The following is a 23,202-nucleotide window of genomic DNA, read 5'->3' as shown; positions in this document are numbered from 1 at the left end:
ATTATTATAACCTCCCATCCCCCTACCCCCAAACCTCTCCTTTTTTACCTATTATTAATGTAACTTTGGTTGTCATTTAAAATTATATATTTATATGCAAATATATAGTTAAATGATATTTAGCTTAGATAGCCTTTGAAGTCCCTTCCAGGTCTATATTTCTAATTCTATGATTCTATAACCTTGTGTTCTCCAGGCTAAATATCTTCAATTCTTTTAGTCAGCTAAAACCATCACCAGTTTCCCTGCCTCCCTCATTTCCCTCATCTGGGCAGTCTCTACCTTTACTAATATCTTTCCAAAAGTTTGAGGCACAGAATTGAAACCAGAACTCCAATTATAGACTGCTCCAAGAATAGCATAAGATTTTTTCCTCGTCTCCTTCTTAATACCCACTAGCACTGGAAACTGACACCCTGCAGATTCACTATAGGTTTTAATCCATTAAAATCTCAAATATTTTCTTCATGGATTGTTTTCTAACAACATTTTCTCCATCCTATACTTGTACAATTGATTGTTTAAATCAAGATAAGACTTTACACTTATCTTTATTAAATTTCATTTTAAATAAGCACAAGGTTTCATTAGACTTAGCCCAAAAAAGAATAAAAAAGCATCTATTAGACCCTTACTAAGTCAAACACTGTGTTAAGCAATGTGCAGTGATATCCCTACACTGGAAAAAGACATTTTTTCCCCTCAAAGCGGTTTCATGCTAATAAGGAGGAACAACTCATAAAGGAGAGTGGTGGCTAGAGAAAGAAGTCTAGTTTGGAAATTTTTAGCAATAATAAGTGGGGCTAAAAAGGGATAGACTGAAACTGTGGTTAAGTAATAGTAATGGCAGCATTGATTTCATTATGGTTTCCTAATGGGAAAGGAAGTGGGACTGGAGGGAAAGAGGGAAATAACACCTGTCTGCTGTCAGTTTGCTAGAGTAGATCATGTGAGGTATTGCCTACAAGATATCAACAGAGGCCCAGGGTAAGAGGTTGGGAGCCACAAGGGTTAAGTCTTTAGGGAATGATCTCTAGACTGAATAGAAGGCAGTTGGCAAGAAGATGACGAAGGAGTGATGTGAACCATGACTCAAATATCTTTTTATAAAGGATTATATAAGGCATTTGTCCTTCAGACCAACCTGGCTCCATGATAAGAATTTTGTATTGTAAAAGTGTTAAGTCCTCATTCCAACCTACTAGGAACTTCCTGAATCCTGAATTGTATGACCAGTTTGTTAGGAAGCCCCCTCAACTTTGTGTCATCTGAAGATTTGAAAAACAAGATGATTATAACAAGTTACTGATTTTAAAAAAATAAACAGGACAAGACCAAACCCCCAAATTTGAAAACTCATTCTTGGTTAACAGCAATATTTTTATTATTTTTTTTAATTATTATTGCTTAAGTTGGATCATCCAATTATTTAAAAATTTAAAATCCCTTTCCTCTATAGAACGCTTTCCCCCCAGGTTAACTTATTTCCCCAACATTTCCCATACATACCTTTAACAAACACACTTAGAGATAAATAGTGTTCTACCTTTGCCTACACTTGGTTCACTAATATTGTAAACTATGTGCCTCCAAAAAGAAACTTAGTAGCGGCATATAAATATTTCTTAATTTGGTTGATTGTTTATACATTTATGATTCTCACTTCAAACTATAACTTCCGGGGAAGAAATTTCATATCACTGCTACCTAAGCAGCCCCCGACATGGCTCAGATCAGCATCCCCTTCCAGTCTGTATACTCTGGATTTACAAAGTATGCTAGACTGCATAGATAGTGATTCTGTGCCCATGTGTTGAATAGAAGCTTTTCCTCTGTCTCTCCCATATGCCCTGCTCTTTTAAACAGCATAAAGATGTCCACATGCATCGGGGACAAATTGGGCTTCAACTAGCATCTGGTTTAGGTTCCACATTTTTACTGACATAATGTAATAATCTTTCCCAGAGTTGAGTGCCTTGCTGCAGATTGTAAATGAGAGGGTCATGCAGATTAGAGGCTAGTAAAAAATCATAGAAGACATATGTTGCACTTTCCACTAATGAATGGCCACATTCAAATCTGTTCACTAATTAATGGCAATATTTGAATGTGTACAGTAATTAATGATGGTATTTGACTGTGGTATTGAATGTGATACTCTGTGACCATTTCTAGAAGGAATAGAATGCAAGAGAAAGATTTGGCCAGTGAAGGTTTAAAATCAAAAATGACTTGGCCTTGCAAGATTTCTTAGCAAAGAATTCAGCATGAAAAGACTGGTTCAATCATTTGTTTAGATAACTTAAAACCAATGGGATCCATGTAATTAAGGAATTATAAAACTCCCCTACCTAAACTTACTTTCCTAAACTTTTCTAATGTTACCTAAGTTCAGAGAAAGAGAAAAAAAAAGAATATGTGGGTACTCAGGGTTAGTTGAGAAAAGGAATGCCAATTCCAGCAATTGTTTCATAAAAAAAGTGAGAGTAAAGGAAGGGGTAAAAAAGGATCATCATTTCCCATCAGAATATTCTCCTTGACTTTATCATGACTGTCAGAAACTCATCATCCAACAGGATCACATAAATTCTGAAACTGATACTTCCTCAGTACCCTTTGTCCTCTGATTGGAGAGGGTGAAGATGCACCATCAGAAAGTTCCTCCCTAGGGGTGGCTAAGTGGCGCAGTGAATAAAGCACTGGAGTCAGGAGTATCTGGGTTCAAATCCGGGCTCAGACACTTAATAATTACCTAGCTGTGTGGCCTTGGGCAAGCCACTTAACCCCCTTTGCCTTGCAAAATCCTAAAAAAAAAAAAAACGTGCCTCCCAAACCCTTTATTTAAAGAATAATATCAAAGCAACCATCTTTTCATTTCTCACCTAACTATTCTATTCTGGACATCATCATGTTCTATACTGGGTTTCCTCCTCTCTCTGTATTCCACTTCTTTATGGTTTGTTTTGATATATTGCTTTTTCTGATTATATTGTGAGTTTATTGAGGGCAGGGGCTATCTTGTGCCTTTCTTTGAATTCTCACATCTGGCACATTGTAACTTTTTAACAAATATGTATTTGACTTTGTAGGATTTTGGCATAGGGAAAGTATCACATCTATAAGTCAGATGTGCCATCAGTCCCCTAATCTTTTCTGACTGAGTTCCTGTGCTAATATTTAGTACACAGTGTCAACTTTGGTTTTCTGCACTCTAGAGATTCCCAACAAATAGCACATTATTCTAGTCTAATTTCTCTCTTGAGCTCCATTCTCTGACTTCCAATTGGCTGCTATATCTTTTTTACCTAGATGGGACCAATACATTAGATGATGAAGGTCAAAGTTTTAAAATATCTCCCCAGGTGAAATTTATGGGCCAAGAAGAAATTTAACAGGGAATAAATGTAAAATTCAATTCTGGGCTTCAAAAAATTAAGCTGAACAAATATAGAATTTTAAAGTAATTTCTGGCAATAATTCAGATCTAGGGAAGTTCATAAACAGTTAATAGTGGTCTTAATGTGATGCCACCCCAAAAAAGAAATGCATGAGCTTCTAGGATGAATAAATAAATCCATAATGTTCAGAAGTGATGATCAATAATCCCTTTTTACTATGCCCCATCTAGCCAAATAGAACATACCCAAAAGAAAGCTACCAGTATGATTAGAAAAGCTCGTATGAGAATCTCAGAATCACAGCTCTAGAACTTAAGGAGGACCTTAAAAGTCATTTTAATCAGGCACCCTCATTTTACAAGGGAGAAACTTGAATCTCTGGGAGGTTGTGACCTGCCTAAGATCAGACAGGAAGGAAGTATGAGTTCAAGATAATAGCAATGGTTATCCTGAACAAAATATTTGAGGGTGAGTGGAGAAAAGTGCTAATAGTGTTTAAATATCTTGAAGTCTTTCATGTGGAAAAAAAGGAATCAGTGAGAAATAGGAAAAAATGGGTCATTATAGAGAGACCAATTTTCACTAAATTACTAAAAATCAGAGTTGGTCAAAAGTGGAATGGACTTAGACATGTTTGGAAAGACTTTGATTCCCTATCACCAAAAGTCTTTCAGCTGAAGGCTTGATAATCACTTGCTGGGAAGGTTTTGGAGGGAATGCCTCAGATGTAGGCTGGTCTGCTTGTTTTCTGAAGTCCCTTTTAATTCTGAGATTTGGCAAAGATATATGGGCAGCTAGGTGGAGCAATGGATAGAGTGCTCCGCCAAGAGTTGGGAAGTCTCATCTTTGTGAGTTCAAATCTGGGCTCAGACACTTACTAGTTGTGTAAAAAACAAGTCACTTAACCCTTTTAAGCTCAGTTTTCTTATCTGTTAAATGACCTGGAAATTTCAAACCACTCTGGGATCTTTGCCAAGAAAACCCCAAAGAGGGTCACAAAGAGTCATCTTTAACTCTTTACTCTCATTTCACACATCCAACCAACTATAAAGTCCCTTCATTTCTACCACCAAAATTTCTCTTGTATCTGGCTCTCCATCACCACCTCCCTGATTAATAAACTACCAAGCATTTATTCAGAATGTGCCTACCACTGTGTCAGATACTGAGTATTCTAAGACAAAACATAAACAATTCCAACTCTCAAGGACTGATTTTTTTAAATTCAAATCCTTAATTGTCCTTTCTGTTATTCCATTACCTGCCTACCTCAAGTCTAATGCTCCCTTTAAATTCATCCTCCAGAAGATGGCAGTAGGTAAATAGCCTCTCCTAGGTGTTCTCTCCAAAATATTTCAAAAATCTTAAAATTATGACTCTAACTAAATTTTCAAGAGACAGAACCCACAGAAAGATCCAGTGATGCAATTCTCCAGCCCAGGGTAACCTGGAAAATAGTGGAAAAACTCCGTTCCATGGGGTTAGAGGGGCGGCCTGCCAGAATGAAGAAACTTCAGCTCCTGGGAACAGCCCCAGGGTGCCTGGGAGCTGTGGCTCCTGGCAACAGAAGCAGCTTCCTAACCTACACCCCAGGGACAACTAAGCACAACTTGGAAGATCAGCAGGGAGACCTCTGCCAGAACAAGTGCAAAGCCCAGGCCCAGAGCATGGTCACAGCACTCAGTACAGCCAGTCCAGATCCAGGAAATGGAAGCAGGCCCATAGAGCTGGAAAATAGGAGCCTCTAGACAGCTGCGCCCTGAGTGCTCAGCCCACCAAAGGTAAGGGAATGGAGGGAGACTTCCAAGGTCTGTCCTCTGTCCCCAGAACAGGACTCTAGGACTCTGACCACATGCAAATGCTGATTGCAGTCTATGCCCCCCATAGAACAGGGACCCCCCCCAGCCCTGTGTCAGAGGGGTGCACTTGTAGTCATTCACAGACCAGGAGAGCAGTCAGAGCCTTACACTCTGAGGTCCTTGTGGGGGTGTCCCAATAAAACTCAAAAGTTCAGGAAGCACCCAAAACCTGGCAAAGGCTGGGGAAATGAATAAACCGGGGTGGGAGGGGGGGAGAACCTGACCATTGACAAAGACTTTGTCTATAATCCCAAAGAGGATCAAAATATTCAATCTGAAGATGAGGAAGTACAAGCTTCTGCATCTAAAGACTCCAAGAAAAATAGAAGTTGGACTCAGGCTAGGACAGAGCTCAAAAAAGATTTTAAAAATCAAGTAAGGGAGATAGAAGAAAAAATTGGCAAAAGAAATGAGAGAGATGCAGGAAAAACATGAAAACAAAGTCAGCAGCTTAGTCAAGGAGATCCAAAAAATGCTGAAGAAAATAGCATGTTAAAAACCAATTTAGGTCAAATGGATAAAACAGTTCAAAAAGTTATTGAGGAGAAGAATGCTTTAAAAAGCAGAATTGGCCAGATGGAAAAGGAGATAAGAAAGTTCTCTGAGGAAAACAAATCCTTCAGATGTAGAATGAAGCTAAAGGAAACTGATGACTTTACGAGAAGTCAAGACATAATACTTAAACACCAAAAGAATGAAAAATTAGAAGAAAATGTGAAACATCTCATTGAAAAAAAAACAACTGATCTGGAAAATAGATTCAGAAAAGATAATTTAAAAATTATTGGGATACCTGAAAGTCATGATCAGGAAAAGAGCCTTGACCTCATTTTTAAAGAAATCCTACAGGAAAATTGCCTAGATATCCTAGAAGCAGAGGGCAAAAATAGAAAATGAGAGAATCCACCAATCTCTCCTAAAAAAGAGATTAAAAAAAACAACCCCCAGGAATATTATAGCCAAATTCTAGAACTCCCAAGTCAAAGAGAAAATATTACAAGCAGCCAGAAAGACACAATTCAAATATCGTGGAGCTGCAGTCAGGATCACACAGGACTTAGCAGCAACTACATTAAGGGCTCCTAGTGCTTGGAATATAATATCCTGGAAGGCAAACAAGCTTGGAATGCAACCAAGAATCAACTACCCAGCAAAAATGAACATACTCTTTCAGGGGAAAAGATAGACTTTCCATGAAACAGGGGAATTGCAAATGTTCCTGTTGAAATGACCAGAGTTTGACCTTCAAGTACAGGACTCAGGTGAAGCATAGAGAGTGGAGGAGAAGGGTAAATTATGAGGGACTTATGTCCCTCATTATGATGAACTGCATGTATTACTGCATAGCAAAATGATAATGATAATAATTATATGAACCTTCTCATTTATTAGAGCAGGTAGATGGAGCTTTTATAGATGAAGCACAGGAGAGAGCTGAATTTGAAGATATAATATACTGTAAAAAATGGAGTCAATGACTAAAAGGAAAATGTACAAGAGAAAGGAGAGGTGGAATAGGATAAGATATTTCATATAAAAGATTTTTTTTGCAATGAACTTTTGCAATGATATGGAAGGGGGGAAGGCAAGGGGGAATGAGGGAACCTTCATTTTCATCAGAAATGGATAGAGAGGAAACAGCATACATACTCAATAGGGTATAGACATCTAGAGTAAATAGGAGAGAAGGGGGAAAGGGGGAGGGGCAATGTGGGTGATGGAGGAGAGGGTAGATCATAGGAGAGAATAGCCAGATATAACACAGTTTCTTTTTGACTTTTTTGGTGAAAATGAAATGCTTGATTGAAAGCTCATTTAATATTCTTTTAAAACACATGAACATTTAGAAGTAAAACTAAAATTTTAAAGCTTACGCTAAGATTAAAGAAAATAACTTTGGCAAGAGTCTTATAGACTGGTGGTTGCCACCCAACCACTACCCCAATCAGCATAATTGAAAGTATTTATTAACCTTTTCTCAGTGTGGAAATTATTTTCTCTTCTTTAATTTTTTAAATTTATTTATTTTTCCAACTATATGTAAAGATAGTTTTCAACATTCATTTTTCTGTAAAGTTTTGAGTTCCACATTTTTCTCCCTTCCTTCCTTCCCTTCCCTCTCCTCTTTACAGTGAGTAATCTGGTATAGGTTAAACATGTATAACTATGTTAAATATATTTCCATATTAGTCATATTGTAAAAAGAAAAAAACAGTGCAAAAGAAGGGGAAAAAAAAGCTTAAAACAAAATTTTTAAATTGAAAATAGTATGCCTTGGTCTGCATTCCAACCCCAAAGCTCCTTCTTTCTCAGAGTGTGTATTGTCCAAAGCAAACTGAATGGTTTTTGCTCCATGGAAATTTATCATCTAAGAGGGATATGGGAGTGAAGAGAGGAAAAGAACAGTCATTCATTAAGTGCCAACTCTGTGCCAGCACTTTACCAATATTATCTCATTTGATAGAGGATCACTGACCTTGAAGAAAATGTTATTTGATATATATAGAGAGAGATTTAATAAGTTCATCCATAAAGTAAGCAATTTTTATTTCTAAAGAACCTTAAATGTTAAATACATTTAATAGAATGAAAAGCAAAAAGGGAGTTTCCTAAATGCAAGTTAGTTCATTTTCCCTGGGAAGTTCTTCCATGGGTAGAAAGAAATCAGACTCAGAAATTGGATGGAAAACTCATATCCAAGAAAAAGGAAGGCAGTTTTCAGGACAAAACTAAAAAGAAAACTTTAATGGCCTTAACTATGGGGTTCTAGGTTTTATTGTACCTTCCTTAACAAGCAAAATAGACTTGATAGGAGTGTTCATCTTTCTATGACTCCCATTTATCTTAACTGATTCACAGATTTCCCTCATATGTTAGTATGCAGTGTATTGAAGAAGTCCAAAGCAGATGTTGTATACTTGAAATATGAACCTCACTCTCTCTACTTTTCAAGATTTGTTTCAGTGAATTAGAATACCATTTCATTTCTGTGGGACTGCAATGTCAGAACTAATCTTGAATATATGAGATGCTATTGCCCATATTGAGCTTTAGCTATTTTTAATATATTGGGGATGAATTTCATATATCATTGCTGCCATCTTCTGGAAAGCTCTGTGTTTGACACAAAATATTGCCTTTTATCCCAAAGCACTATAAAAGTATCTATAAAAGTATATATCCTTCTTCTAATGTTTCCCATGATCATTCTTAGGGGTCCTAAGATGTTATTTGATCCTGTTCTTTTAACATATTTTTCAAATCTCCTTAAGTGAAAAATAGATGAAACCTAATGAAATTTTTTTCATAATATATGTACTATGATGAAGAAAACACCAGTACAAAGGCATTCCACTTTCCTCATAGACATAGACCAACCTACGATTTGTAGATTAGACCTAACATTTGAACTAAGAGACAGAATTCTAATCCTAGCTCAAACTATTTACTACTTCAGTACCCTTGGGCAAGTCATGTTATTTTTCTCATCTGTAAATAAAATATGTTGCATTAAATTGTTTCTAGGGTACTTTCCAGCTACCTTCAACTCTCTTATCTCATGATTTACTGCTAAGGTTCAAAAACTTCATTTTTAGAGATATAACTTCTTGATTCTGTTTGGTTTCTTACTTATTTTAATCAGTGATTATCTGATTCTTCACATCACATTAGAAGCAATTGATTTCTTTTCACACTTCCCAAGATAGAATGCCATTCCATTTTTCTTTGAATTCCATTTGGATTTGCTACACATTATTTTGGGGAATCAGACAGATGCTAATTAAACAAAAATATAAACTAAGGCCCCACAAAAGAACACAAGAGAACATGTGTTTATGAGAATGTCAGTCTGCATGACCATATGAATGTTTATAAATATCTTGTGGGAATATTTAAGCCATACACAAGCAATCATCACTTTTTTTCACAATAGATTCCTGAAAATTACATCAGTGAAAAGGAGGTGAGAAATGGCTCATTTTTCCTGTGTGTCCTATAGCACCATCTTAGCCTATAGTTTACACTGTTTTGCCACTGAATGTCAATTCTCTATTGGTAAAGCCCAATGTTTACTGAATTTACACTGAGTGACAGAAATGGCTTTGGATCAACAATTGAATTGATTACTGAGCTGCCAAGAGTAAAATGATTTAACATAAATTGAAATGATTTCATCAGTGGAAATAACATTGAAGATGAAGCATTACCATCTGCTTTATCACTGCACCCTAAGGATTTCAGAACCTTTCCATCTGACACGCCTCCCCTCACATGTCTTGTCTCTCCATTAGAATGCAAGTTCCTTGAGAGCAAGGACTGTCTTTTTTTATTTGCATCCTCCACACTTAACACAGTCCTTTGCCCATAGTGTGTGCCTAATAAAGACTTTATTCATTTAAAAAAGAAATGCCTTTTTGGACAACATTAAATGAACCAAGGAATCACAGTACAATATAGCAGAAAGATTACTGACCTATGTGTCAGAATACCTGGGTTCCCATCATAATTCTGGTTGTTTGCTAGCCATATGACTTGAGTAAGTTATGGGTCTGTTTCTTAGTTGTTTGTAAAATACCTATTTCAGGTTGGTTATTTACCAAATGTGGTCACTTATTTAAAGCAGTTTGAAGTTGTCATAGATGGCAGGTCCCTCAGAAGACTTGTATGAACTAATGCAGAGTGAAGTGAGCAGAACCAGAATTACAAGTCACATAATAATTATAATAAAGAAAACCGATTTTGAAGACTCTAGAACTCTATTTGTCTGTATTTGACCAATTGTTGGTGTTTATTAATTTCACAATAAGAAAATTTTAATTAAAAAGTAAAGTGTTAGTCACTTACTAAATAGATTATATTTAGTTACGAGAACAGACTGATGAAATTTTAGGTGGCACAAAGCAAAGCTCACTTGTGAATACAAGTAGTTTTCAAGCCTTACTTTATTCAAGGTCACTTATTCTGGTTGCACACATAATATGAATAGTTTGCATTTATTCTCTGACATGACACTAGTACTATGGTTGTGTATGTAAACAAGAATTAAGTGTCAATATTCCTTTCTGCCTTGGATACAAGCAAAAAAGTAAGAACATCATGTTTCAATTTCCTAGCAAGGACTCATTCAACATTTTCACATAATGATAAACATCTCCAGTACACAGGGGCTAACTTAAGGGTGATAGAAAGAAAATAGGCTTTAGCATCAAAGGACCCAGGTTCAGATCCTGCCTTTGTTGTTTACTACTCAGATAACTTTGGGCATGTCGTAGATTTTCAGTTTCAGCAAAATAGGGAAATTGGATTAGATGTCCCTTCCACTTCTCCATTTATAAAAGATTACTTTTTATAATACAACTTAAAATATGGCCCGAGTTGCTAAATTCATTAAAAATTTTTTTCTGTTTAAGGACATAAATTAAAGCTTGAACCCATGCACAATGGGACCAGTCTGTTGATGGGATCAACTTCCATTGAGGTCTATTTACAATTAGAGTAATGCATAACTGATGTTTACAACTATTGTATATCTGCAGTTATGAGAAAAAAAAGTTTCTTACACAGAAATTTTTGATATCTTATCCTAAAACATGAGGAAATGTGAAATATGGATTTAGTATATAGCATTTATATCATTATGTTGCTTTAGTTTAACTAATTTAAGATTTTCATTAGCCCTAAAAGCAGACTCACAAGAGATATTAATAATAAAATATGAATGTTGTTATTCTTACACTGTTTCTACCTCTCCATGACCCATTTTGGGGCTCTCTTGGCAAAGATATTGAAGTGGTTTGCCATTTCCTACTCCAGAATATTTTACAGATGAGAAAATTGAAGCAAACAGGGTTAAGTGACTTGTCAAGTGACCTTAGTAGGTGTACGAGGCCAGATTTGAACTCATGAAGATAAGTCTTCCTGATTCTAAGTCCAGTGCTCTATCCACTGTGCTACCTAGCTGCCCATGAAATATGAACACAGCTTGAAAATTAGTAATCACTTGGTCAAGTCATAAAACCCTCACCTTTGTATAATCATAAGTGAAGGAAATGATTAACATTTGTTATATTCATAAAACAACTTAGAAATCTTCAATTTTAAAATGTACACTAAATGAATTAACTCAGTTTGTAATCTGAGTTGAAATAGATAATTTTTGAAGGAAATAAAATAACAAACAGTTTAATATTAAGCCATTAAAATGAATTAACTGCAGAGTTGCTATAGTTGACTATTGAAGTTTTAGCTATGTAGATCAGATGAATCAATCAATCAATCAACAGGTAGAAAGATGGATGGATAAATGAGAGTAAGAATAAACAAGAACTGATTAAGCACTATGGCTTTAATTTTGCTATGGCTCATCTTTTTCTATTATTTCCTTATAGTCCATTCTCCATAATACCGGTGCAAAAGGAAATTTAATGTATTTGTGTCAGGGAAGGCCTATTTATTCTGACAAACTGATCAACCTCCAGAGTGTTCTTCTACCATGAAACTGATTTTATATCTCATCCACTAGCTAATAAGATGTGAAGAGTTTTCTCTGTCATATCAACAGATCAGACTTGCTTCCATCGAAAGCAGCAGTGTGAAATCATCTATGGAGTTATTCTCAGTGATTTGAAATATACCGTCCACATTCATTAAAAAGATGATGGTATGTGAAAACCTGATGAAGGCTTTGCAGAAACTCACACATTATCTTTAAACCTGGCACTTAGAATGCCTCAGAGGTACTTACCTAGAACTCAGCTTGCCCTTTTTTGCAGAAGGTCAGAATGCCTATGGCAGAAAATGACTACATTGTCCTGGTAGTGGTGTGTGTGTATGCATGTGTGTGTGTGTGTGTGTGTGTGTGTGTGTCTGTCTGTCTGTCTGTCTTGTCCTTATAATGCACCAACTAGCAACTTCCCCCAACCCATGTAACTTCACACACTAAAACCTCCCTCCCACTCCAGATATGGCAAAATATAATTTATTCCATTAAATGTCAAAAGGAATGACAATTTGGGGCAATAATGATAATAATGACTAATATTTCTATCACAGGCAGGGAAAGGGCTCATTTGTCCCATTTTTAAGTCTCATCCTTTGTAACATGGGACAAATTACTTAACCTTTCAGTGCCCCCCAAGAAAATTTCCAAGACTATAAAATGTAGAACAATCGTATTAATAGAGAAAATGTCCTCACTAGGTTTCAGGTCTGTACAAATAAAAAACAAACAAACAAACAAAATCAAATACATTTTTAGAACTTTTTAAAATGTTATATATTGGAAGAGAGAAAAGGAGAAAAGGAGAGAATAACATGCATCTTTTACTTAGTCCATTTTGTAGCAAAGCAATCATTCTACTGCTCTCTAACAAGTTCACTCCCCTATTCTTCACAACAGCTATTCCAAATATTTTCATTTCTCCTTACCCCTCCTACAGCATAATCCCCCTTCATCCTCAACTGAAGACCTCACCACTTTGGTATCATGAAAAAAATTAAAGCTATTCACCTAGAGCTACATCTATTCTCCTCTTCTTCATTTTGCATCACTCAGATATTTTCCCCTCCTATCCCTTCTTTGCTCCAGTCTCTGATGAAGAGGTGACCTTTCTCTTTGCTAAAGCCAACCCCTCTCCATACACTCTTGATCCCATTCTCTCTTCATCTTTTTCCAGCAGATTGTATTATCCCCACTCTTTCATTCATCTTCATTCTCTCCCTAGCTATTGGCTGTTTTCCATATTGCCTACAAACACATCCAGGTCTTCCCCTTCCTTTCAAAAAAACCAACTCACTTTAGTCTAACCATAACTGCTTGTTATTGTTTTGTTTATCCTTCCTCCCCTTCTCAGCTAAATGTTTTTTTAATCATTTGTACTGAGTGTCTCTATGCCCTCTCCTTTCATTTGATTCTAAAAACTCTACATTCCGGCTTCCAGGCTCATCATTCAACTTGAAACAGCTTTCTCCAAAGTTGTCAGTATTTTCTTAATTGCCAAGTCTAAGATCCTTTTTCTCAATCTGCAAACATCTCGACTTTTCCAGTCTTTGAAATTGTCCTTTACCTTCCTCTCCTAGACACCCTGGAGTGAAAATTTTATTATTATTATCCTTATTTTTCAAATGAGGAAACTAAGGCAAATAGATTAAGTGACTTGCTTAAGGTCACATGACCTACTGGACTTTGGGCATCCAAGTAGAACAATGGATAGAGTGCTGGACCAAGAATCAGGAAGACCTAAGTTCAAAGCCAGCCTCAGATATTTACTAGCTTTATGACTGAGCAAATCACTTAACCTCTGTTTGCCTTTATGTAGGTGCTACATAAAGACTAGCTATCATTATTAAGTCTATGAGGCTGGATTTGAACTCAACTCTTCCTGATTCCAAGTCCAGGCCTCTTACTCACTATGCCATCTGTAATTACTTGATAAATGATTGTGGATTGCCTATCTAACTGATCTTCACTGTAGCCCTCTGAGATAGATGCTGTTGTCTCCATTTTACAGTTAAGGACACTTCTCTATAAATATTTTCCATTCATAAAATGATCGTAGAATATTAGAGTTCAAAGACACAAATGTCAATATGAATCCTTCCCTGATCCATACCCCCTGCCACCCTCTGCTATCACACTCTATTTCCAAACTACCTTGTAGTCATTTTGTGTGTGCTATTTAAACAAATATGCATAGTAATATCGTCTTCCTATTAGAATGTAAATTCCTTGAGATCAAGTACAATTGGATTTTTGCCTTTGAATTTCCCATGTTTAGCATAACTGGAAAATAATAATATTAATAAATAATTATTATTAATAAAGGCTTGCTGATTATTTGATTCAATTCCATCCATTAATCATTAATTAAATGGTAGCTGAATACAAGTTCTATACTAAGTCCTTAGGCTATAGACACAAAACAAAGTAAAAAGACTGCATCTTCAGGGAACTTCTATTCTTCATGAGTGCTCTACATCATGTACAAGATGTGCTGATCTGAGAAAAGAGAAAGCATCCCCTACTAAACCATCCAGGAATAGTTTACCAAAGATGTGAGCTAAACCTTGAGGGATTATAAGTGGTAAAGGGAGAAAAGAATCCATTCCAGACAGGAATTATTTAGTACATTTCTTTTCTTTTATAAATGAGGAAACAGAAGCCAGAGAGGTTAATTGAATTGCCCAAGGTCACACAGCCGGAGAGCCCCAGTCTGTCTTGGAGTCTTCTGCCCTTTCTCCTACTCCTCATTGATTTTCTATGGCTGCTAAAGGGGTTGTGACATTTACCTTCAGAATAAGATCTTATCTCTCTGCTTTGGGCTTAGTGGACAGAGAGACTGGATGGATTTTCGAATTTGATTTTAAGAATTGAGAAACTAAGGGTCACCACATGTAGATCAGTGTGTTCAGTTCTAGCCGCTGCTTTTTAGGAAGAACACTGATATACTGGAGAGTATCTGGGTACTGAGATCATTCCTAGGTAGGGATCAGTTAAAGACAATGCAGATGGTTGAACTAGAGAAGGCATGTCTTCCACAAAGCAAATCCTAATTGTCTGAGTATTTAAAGGCCCTCTCACATGGAAGGGTTACATTTACTCCACTTGGCTCTAGAGGAAAAAAACAAGGAAGGATGCTTGGAGTTGCAGAAAGGAAAATTTGGGCTTGATTTAAGGGGAAACTTCCTAACAATTAAAACTATCCATGAGTGGAATAATGAGTTCCTCAGGGAGTCTCTAAGCAAAAGTTTTATGACTACTTTCAGGTATGCTATATAGAAAGGATTTTTATTCTGGTACCAATTGGACTAGATGAAATCTAAGATCAATTCCAACTCCTAGAGTCTGTAATTTGGGGAAGTGAGAAAATGTGCTCATGTCCATTGTTGGGAGGGTCCCATAGGATTGTAAACTCCAGAACTATCTTTTGCCTCTTTTTGTATTTCCAGAACTTAGTACAGTTCCTTGAACATAGTAGATCCTAATAAAACTTTATTGAATAGAAATAATATTTGTAAAGCACTACTGACTCATAGAAGATATTTTATAAATGCTAGTTTTTAAAATAACTAGTATCATAGTTATAATTATTATTATTATTATTGTGTGGTAGGAGGAAAAATAATCCAAGCATACTTGTTTATATGTTAACTTTTTTCCACAGATGAACAAGCTAGTTATATGTTTATATTTGATTTCTTTTTTGTTTGTTTTCAAATTGTTTTTTTAAAGAAATTTTAAAGATGCCTCTTAATATCATGGTCATTTCCAGAAAGAACTCCTCCCCCGCCGCCATTTCCCAGTATTGAACTCTTAACAAAATCACTTCATCTAAGACAAACAACATGGTGACCTTGTCTTGCAGGGACAGACAAATCTTTTGGACTCTCATTTCCCATTTCTCTGAGGAGATAGAAGGATGTTTTATTACCTGGTCCCATAAACCAGTGTTGGTCATTATAGTTACTCCAAGTTGACTTCTTTAAATGTTCTTTTCATTTACTTTATTGTCATCACCACACATTATGTCATACAAGTTTTCTTGTGTTTCTGTGAATTCCTTATGTTCACTTGTTGTTAGGATTGTGTATTTATTTCAAGGATGATTTCAGCAGCAATTATAGCTTAGTCAAATCCACAATGTTAAAGGGCTATACATGCTACTGAGTATAATGGGAACAAAGACCCAATGTCCCTATCTCTATTTCCTTCTCTCTCCCTCAGTTACTGAGTATGTCCATGAACTTTATTGTAGCTTCCAGTTAATATGAAGGGACCAGATGGATCAAATGATAGCTTTCACCAAGAGGGAATGGCTGGGAGATAGCTAAATCATATTTCTAGTGTTTTACATGATTGCATATATACAACCTACATTTCAAATTGCTTAGCATCCTAAGGATGAAACAAGGGAGAAAGGAAGGAAGAAAATTTGCAACTCAATTTTTTTAAATGAACATCAAAAATTGACTTTGACAAATGGAAAGAATAAAATACTATCAAAAATAATAAATCACATTTCCAGTTCTTTTCCTTGTCATGCCTCAATATCCAGCTGATAAAGTACTCCACTTCCTAATTCCTCCAACAGAAGTCTATATTCCCCCTTATGAATATCTTTTCCAGATGGATTCCTTCTGATAATAATCCCAGCTCTGCCACTCTCTGTAAAACTTTGATCAAATGACCTCTCAGTCTTTGCTTATTTTCCATTTATTTATGTTTGACCTTGTCAAGAGACAATATAGCATGTTAACTAGAAAGCTGTTCCTGGAATCAGGAAGATGGGTTTAAATTCAGTCACTAATATCTCTTGCCTGGGTGACCTTGAGCAAGGCACAAGTTTCAGGAAACTTTAAAACAAATTATAGCAGGCGCCAGTCTTCATTGGTAAAGGGACTCGAATCCCAGACTGATCAAATTACAGTCTTCATTTTAAAAGTAAGAAAGAATTCAAATATGACCACAGATATTTGCTGAGGAAGCCACTTAATAAAGATTGCCTCCAAAAAAATACAATAAAAATAAGAAGTAAAAGATATTTGTTCCTTTTCACTCCTTTGGAATCCATAAATGCCTGAATAAATCATAACCTAAGCAGGGTGTAATGGAAAAACTAGGAATCAGTAGACCTAGATTCTAGACCCATCGCTACCACTTTGCCTAGCCTTGTTGTTGTTTAGTTGTTTTTAATCATGTCCAACTATTCATGATCTCATTTGGGATTTTCTTGGCAAAGATACTGGAGTGATTTGCCATTTTCTTCTCCAGCTTACTTTACAGATGAGAAAACTGAGGGAAAAAGAATTAAGTGATTTTCCCAGGGTCATACAGCTTGTAAGTCTCTGAGATCAGATTTAAACTCATGAAGATGGATGAGTCTTCCTCACTCTAAACCTAATGCTCTATCCCCTGGGCCACCTGTACCTGTCATTTGACATCTGTAAGCCCCAGTTTCTCCTCTAAAAGTGGCAATAATCACCTAGCAATAATATCATTCTATACATCAACTTGTGTACTGTTTATAAAAGCATAGTGTGGGGCAGCATGTTTTCCACCAGGTAACCTGGTGGAAAAAGTACTGACCCTGGAGTCAGAAAGACTTGAGTTCAAATGTTATCTTAAGACACTTAATATTTACTTAGCTGTGTGGCCTTGGGCAAGTCACTCAACCCAATTGTCTTGCAAAAACCAACCAACCACCCCCCCCCAAAGATAAATAAAAGCACATTGGAAGGTACATTATTATTTTACTTCTTTATTAATTTACTTTATTAGTTTATTTAATTCTCTTGTTTCCAAAGCCCCATGGTTTGTTTGGGTGATAAAATCACCACACTCTTTGACTCAGTGAGATAAGAAAGGCTTAGATTGTAATTCACAGGTTGTACAAAAGACTTAAAAGTTACTATAAAAGTTCACAAGCTGGGTTCTTTGGCGAAGCAGCCAGATATTTTCAGTACTACCCTCAACTAAAGGGGAAAAAGAAACTTAAAGGACAGGCTGATTAGCAGAATTTGAGGGAAAGAAGAGGCTAAAGTGAAGGCAGAAAACCACTGATCCCTAATGAGGGAGAATAGTTAAGTGGAGATCAAGTTCTTTAACAAAATAAAGAAGGTTTCTAATAAGTAGTAAGAGTTTCTAATCAGGTTCTGAGGTAAGGAAAAAGAAACAGCTGAAGGAGAATAGATTAAGAAGATTAAGTCATGTTAAAAAATGGAAAAAAGAGAAAGAGAAATGAAATAGCTAGGAGACAGTGACTGGGCTTAGATCAACATGGATCCAGCATCATGGAGCTGGGACCATATGGGTCCAACCTAGAGAAAGGAAGGGGAAAAGAAATCTGGCAACAACTGCCTAGCCAAGTCATATGATAAAAAGAGAGTGATGAGGAAGTGATGATTCCTTCAGTTTTCATTTTCTGTGATGGAAGGAGCAGGGCAGTACTTGAGGAGTGTTTTAACAGCTGTTGTAGTTGTGGTTTTCCACTGCAGGGTGCCACAGGGGCAGTCCTTAAAGAGTGGCTTAATTAATGTCTGACATAAGATATTCTCCACTGCCCATTCCTAGTGCTTATTGCCCACTGAGCATGCTTGGCATCTATTGGTATTAGGCATGCTACTGTCCTAAGGCCGTGACCAAGGTCAGACATGACCATCCACCAAGTCCAGAAATAGGGATACCCGGAGCAGGTTTCTAAAGGCCAATACAGAGTTGAAACATTGTCGCAGCACAGGGAAAAATTATAAGATTTGTTTCCAATACAAAAGGGTTAAACATTTCTATGTGTCCACAGTTGCTTCACTATAGGGATACTCACTTTTCAGAGGGAAATCAAAGAAGTTAATCAAATGTCAAGAGCACATATTTTTAAGCCAGAGGACCTAGTTAGTAAACAGTCTGCTGGTAATAAACTGTATAATATTAGGTCAGTAACTAAAATGATCTGGGTCTATTTCATCTTCTGTTTTAAAAAAAAAAGTGGTAGAAGTAGGATTTGATCTAGATCATCTCCCTTGCCAATCTAAATCCCATGATCCAAAATATTGATGCTCTTTCTCTAAAAAATGCTAAATTGGGCACATTGAATGATTAATTTTTCTTTTTTAATAGTAGAGCAATATACCTGGGAAGCTAGGTGGTATAGGAAATAGAGTACCAGGCAGGGAATCAGGAAGAAAGTTCAAATCTGCCCTTAGACACAGCTAAATAGCTGTGTGAGCCTAGGCAAGTCACTTAATCCTGTTTGCCATTGTCACTTCATCTGTCAAATGAGCTAGAGAAGGAAATGGCAAACCATTCCAGTAGCTTTGCTTTTTTTTTTTGGCAAAGCAATAAGGTTAAAAGTGACTTCCCCAAGGTCACACAGCTAAGTATTAAGTATCTGAGGTCACATTTGGACTCAGGTCCTCCTGACTCCAGGGCCAGTGTTCTATCCACTTCGCCACCTAGCTGCCTCTAATTCTAGTATCTTTGCCAAGAAAACCCCAAATGGGATCATGAAGCGTCAGACAGGACTGAAAAATGACTGAACAACAACAAAATATAGCTATGTTTTGCTTAGGGTTTTAGAATCATAGATCCACAACTAAGAAGAAAACTAAGTTTTATTCTAGATTGAATCTTCTATTTTGTAGGTGAGGAAACGATGGCCAAGAGATTTGCTTAAGTTCACAGAGATAGGTAGGTGGCAAAGGTGGAAGTTGAACCCTCTGAGAACAGAGTCAAAGTACTTTCCACTGGGTCCCACTGGCAAAGAATAGATCTGGATTAAAATAGGATCTAGAGAGTTATACTAGTATCTAGTATCTAAAATAGTATCAGAAGAGTACACACTGTGATGAACACAAGGGGTCACTAAGTTGATAACTCTTATCACCAAAGACATCACCAAGCAACTCTCTAATACAAGTGTGTGTTATATTTCAGTTTGTCTTCTGTCGTGATTGTAAAGAAGAGTACCATGAAGGAGAATGCAGCAGCCTCTTTGAAGCCTCAGGAGCAACAGCCCAGGTATGGAATAAATGAATGAATGATTGAATGAATGAAGAAAATGAAAAGCATTTATTAAATAATTAGTATGTATTCAGCACTTCATGTTAAGTACCTCTTAAATATTTGGATCCTTAAGTAGTTACTAAGTACTTGGTACTTACATACGTGTCAAATACTCAGCACTCAGAGTACAATTCTCAGCTCTGAAAACACAGGAGCAACATAGCTCCTGCCTTAAAGGGCTTACATTGTAATAAAGAAAAATTTTAATTAGGCTTGGTGGCCTGAGGGGAGCATTTTGAGAGTCCCAGAGATGGTGATTGGAGTCGTGAGCAAATGACAGACATGTGGTTTCTAGCAATGATAATGTTGATTAGATTACTGTTCTCAGAATGGTGATTTATTAAATCAATATTTCACAAGCAGACTTCAAAAGCCTTGATAAGGGTGGGAAGGACATTTGAAGGGCATCAAGGATATTGAAGCTACCAAGTCCAAAACAGTTGTTTAATGATATTTAGGAACAACTTGAAACAATATCAATGGCATGTACTGGTCTTCTACATCTCTATGGTTCTTCTCAGGAATCCCTTCCCATTGCAGTGTTGGGAAGAGAAGCTGCAGAACAAAGACAGATGTTTTGTGTTCTGGTCATATAAGACAACCTACAGTGATATAATACAAGCTACAGAAGGTCTTTTGTTTGGGGGGGGCAGAGGAAAAGGAAATATTAGATACTAGGAGATGGTTCTGCAGAGGGGAAGGGATTGGTGGGGCAGGGAAGGAAAGAACTAGTCTGAGACCCACTGCATTTAAACTAATCTAAACTCTTGACTCCAGTTCCATAAGAAAGTCCTTTCCTTAGACTCCAAGACAAAAATTATTCATGCTTGTGAATGACAATGAAACTCCTTTAAAAAAAAAAGGATGAATACTTAGATACTTAGGAAATTTATAAATTACACTAAGCTTATACTTCTCATCTTATTGGTTTATTAAACAAACGTCTTCTTCTTACCTTGATTAATACCTTTAGATAATGAAAGTGTTGATTGAAACTCATTATGAAAAAGCAAGACTTATGGAACTGAAAATACATTTGCATTTCCTAATTAATTGTAATTATGGCAAAATATTTTTCTCGGGCATACCTGACTTGATATAAGAAAAAAAGGTTTAGATTTGGACTCAGTGGGTTTGAGTTTAAATCTTAGCTCTGCTGTTATTTATTAGCAATGTGACCTCTTCAGGCAAGTTTTTTAACCTTTCTTGGACCTTATCTTGGCTTTCATCAATAAAATGAAGAGGTTGATAAGGTTGTAGTCATACAACTACAGCTCCCTTCACCTAAATAGGAAGAAGAGAATATTTTCCAAATTAAGGTCATATTAAGAAAACTAACTATATACTTGGAGCAAAGTTAAGGCCCCAGGAAGCAACTTTCTTTTTCTTTTGTTTTTTTGCAAGGCAAATGGGGTTAAGTGGCTTGCCCAAGGCCACAGAGCTAGGTAATTATTAAGTATCTGAGGTTGGATTTGAACTCAGGGACTCCTGACTCTAGGGCCAGCACTCTATCCACTGTACCACCTAACCACCCCAGGAAGCAACTTTCACACAACGATGTACAAGCATGAGACTTCTATTGTTAGGATCAAAAAAGTTCACTACTAGGAGCCCCATCCTGTGCTTTCTATGAAATTAAATATTACAAGTCCAGTGAACTTCTGATTTCTCAAGTTCCCTTCCAGTATTTGATGTATAAAAATCACTGAGGACTTCCAAAAACATCTGCAATTTCAAAGTGCTGCTGTGTGGTTTTCAAAAGGCTTTTCATGGCAAATGGATCACATTTATGCCAAAATTTTCTAGCTAACATGCCACATTCATGAAGGGCATACTTAAATGCCCTTTACTGAAAAACATTTGTTATCTTAAAAAAAAACAGAAGGGGGAAAAATCTTTTTGTTATTAGTAATTCCTCCTCCTCCTCACCTCGTCAAAAGATCAAAAGACACCTAAATGACTGCAGAAAGAATTTTTTTTAAAAAAAAGAAGGCTGAGAATTCTAAGAAATGATTTGGAATCATTCAAAAAAGGTGCTTCAATTGTTCATACCATTTGCTTACTTCTAGGAGAGTAAAGACAAAGGGAATAATACCCTTTTTACAGGTCGATCCCAAAATCGTAGTGCACTTTTAATTGAGCTTAGAACTTTCATGGAATCTGAAGCTAATAGAGTTGCACTGTAAGAAATGACAAATAAAAGAAATCAAGAGAGACCTGGGAAGACCTGCAAACTAATACAGGGAGTGGGGGAGAAAAAGCAGAACCAAGAGACGCATTTATATTATCCATGAAAGAAAACAGTGAGAGACACTAAGAATTCAGATTAATAGAATATGTAACAGTGATGATCAAGGAAACCCTTGATTCTTGCTCCCCAGGAAATACTTAGAATGCAAAAGGCTCACTGGCATGAATTAAGTACAGAAAACATAAAACATCTCAAATTGTCCATTGCACTCATTATACTCCCCTTGGAGGGTAAAGACAACTCTGTGGGAGTGCTCCACAGATACTTCATGTTCACCTGAGTTCTACACTGCCAGAGCTACTTCTAAGATCTATCATTCCTGGCCAACTGGGCTGCCAGATTCTCTTAATGGTGAGGGGAGTTCTCCTCCCAAAGGAAGGTTGCTGATTCAAGAACTAGGTATCTCTTGCACTCATGAGGCAGCCAGTAAGGCTGGAAATCACCATTCCTCAGAATCTCTAGTCACTACTCTGTTCTCTGGGAATAAAACTAAATGGCAGAAGATTGGTAGCCACAGATTCAGCTCACCAATCCATTATTGCTACTGGAGGAGGGAAGTAGGGAGAGAGAAAAGAGAATTTCCATGCCCCTAGTCTAGATTGCCCCTACTTCCCAATCTTCTAAACATCCACAGAAGAAAAAAAAGTGAGTCCTCAAAGAAGGGGAGGAGTTTTCAAAGTTTTTTTTTAAATAAATTAAAGAAGTTCTTTCCCAAGAATCTGCCCAATCATCTTCATGGAAACTCCCCATTCACTGGAAACTAATCAGGAATTGCTTTTTCACCTCAACCAAGAACCAAAATGTAGGGGCTGCTCAATGGCATCCAGTAAATCAATGGGTTCCTGGATCAACCCTGCTACCATTCAACCTTGATAACAACAAGAAGATACTGAAATACTGTCCCCTATTTTTGATGCTAGAAGCAAAAAGTTACCTAAACTGTTAAATCATGGGGGTGGCTAGGTGGCATATTGGATAAAGCACCAGCCCTGGAGTCAGGAGTACCTGGGTTCAAATCTGATCTCAGACACTTAATAATTACCTAGCTGTGTGGCCTTGGGCAAGCCACTTAATCCCGTTTGCCTTGCAAAAAAAAAAACCTAAAAAAAAATTTTAAAAATTCAAAAAATAATTTTT

The 23,202-nt window shown here is 36.7% G+C and overlaps 1 protein-coding gene across 4 annotated transcripts in view; it reads left to right on the top strand.

Annotated features, from left to right (window-relative positions):
• Positions 1–23,202, top strand: part of PRKN (parkin RBR E3 ubiquitin protein ligase) — a 2,033,074-nt gene that overhangs the window by 1,960,071 nt on the left and 49,801 nt on the right. For all 4 annotated transcript variants that reach the window (XM_074187997.1, XM_074187995.1, XM_074187996.1 and 1 more), the window contains one exon: positions 19,686–19,769. In XM_074187997.1, the coding sequence (XP_074044098.1) occupies positions 19,686–19,769 (84 nt within the window). The remainder of the gene's footprint in view (positions 1–19,685; positions 19,770–23,202) is intronic.

Source organism: Macrotis lagotis, chromosome 5 (genome assembly GCF_037893015.1).
Source record: "Macrotis lagotis isolate mMagLag1 chromosome 5, bilby.v1.9.chrom.fasta, whole genome shotgun sequence".
NCBI lineage: Eukaryota > Metazoa > Chordata > Mammalia > Peramelemorphia > Peramelidae > Macrotis > Macrotis lagotis.
The sequence above is the reverse complement of the archived record's forward strand: the minus strand, read 5'-3'. Positions and strand labels throughout refer to the sequence as shown.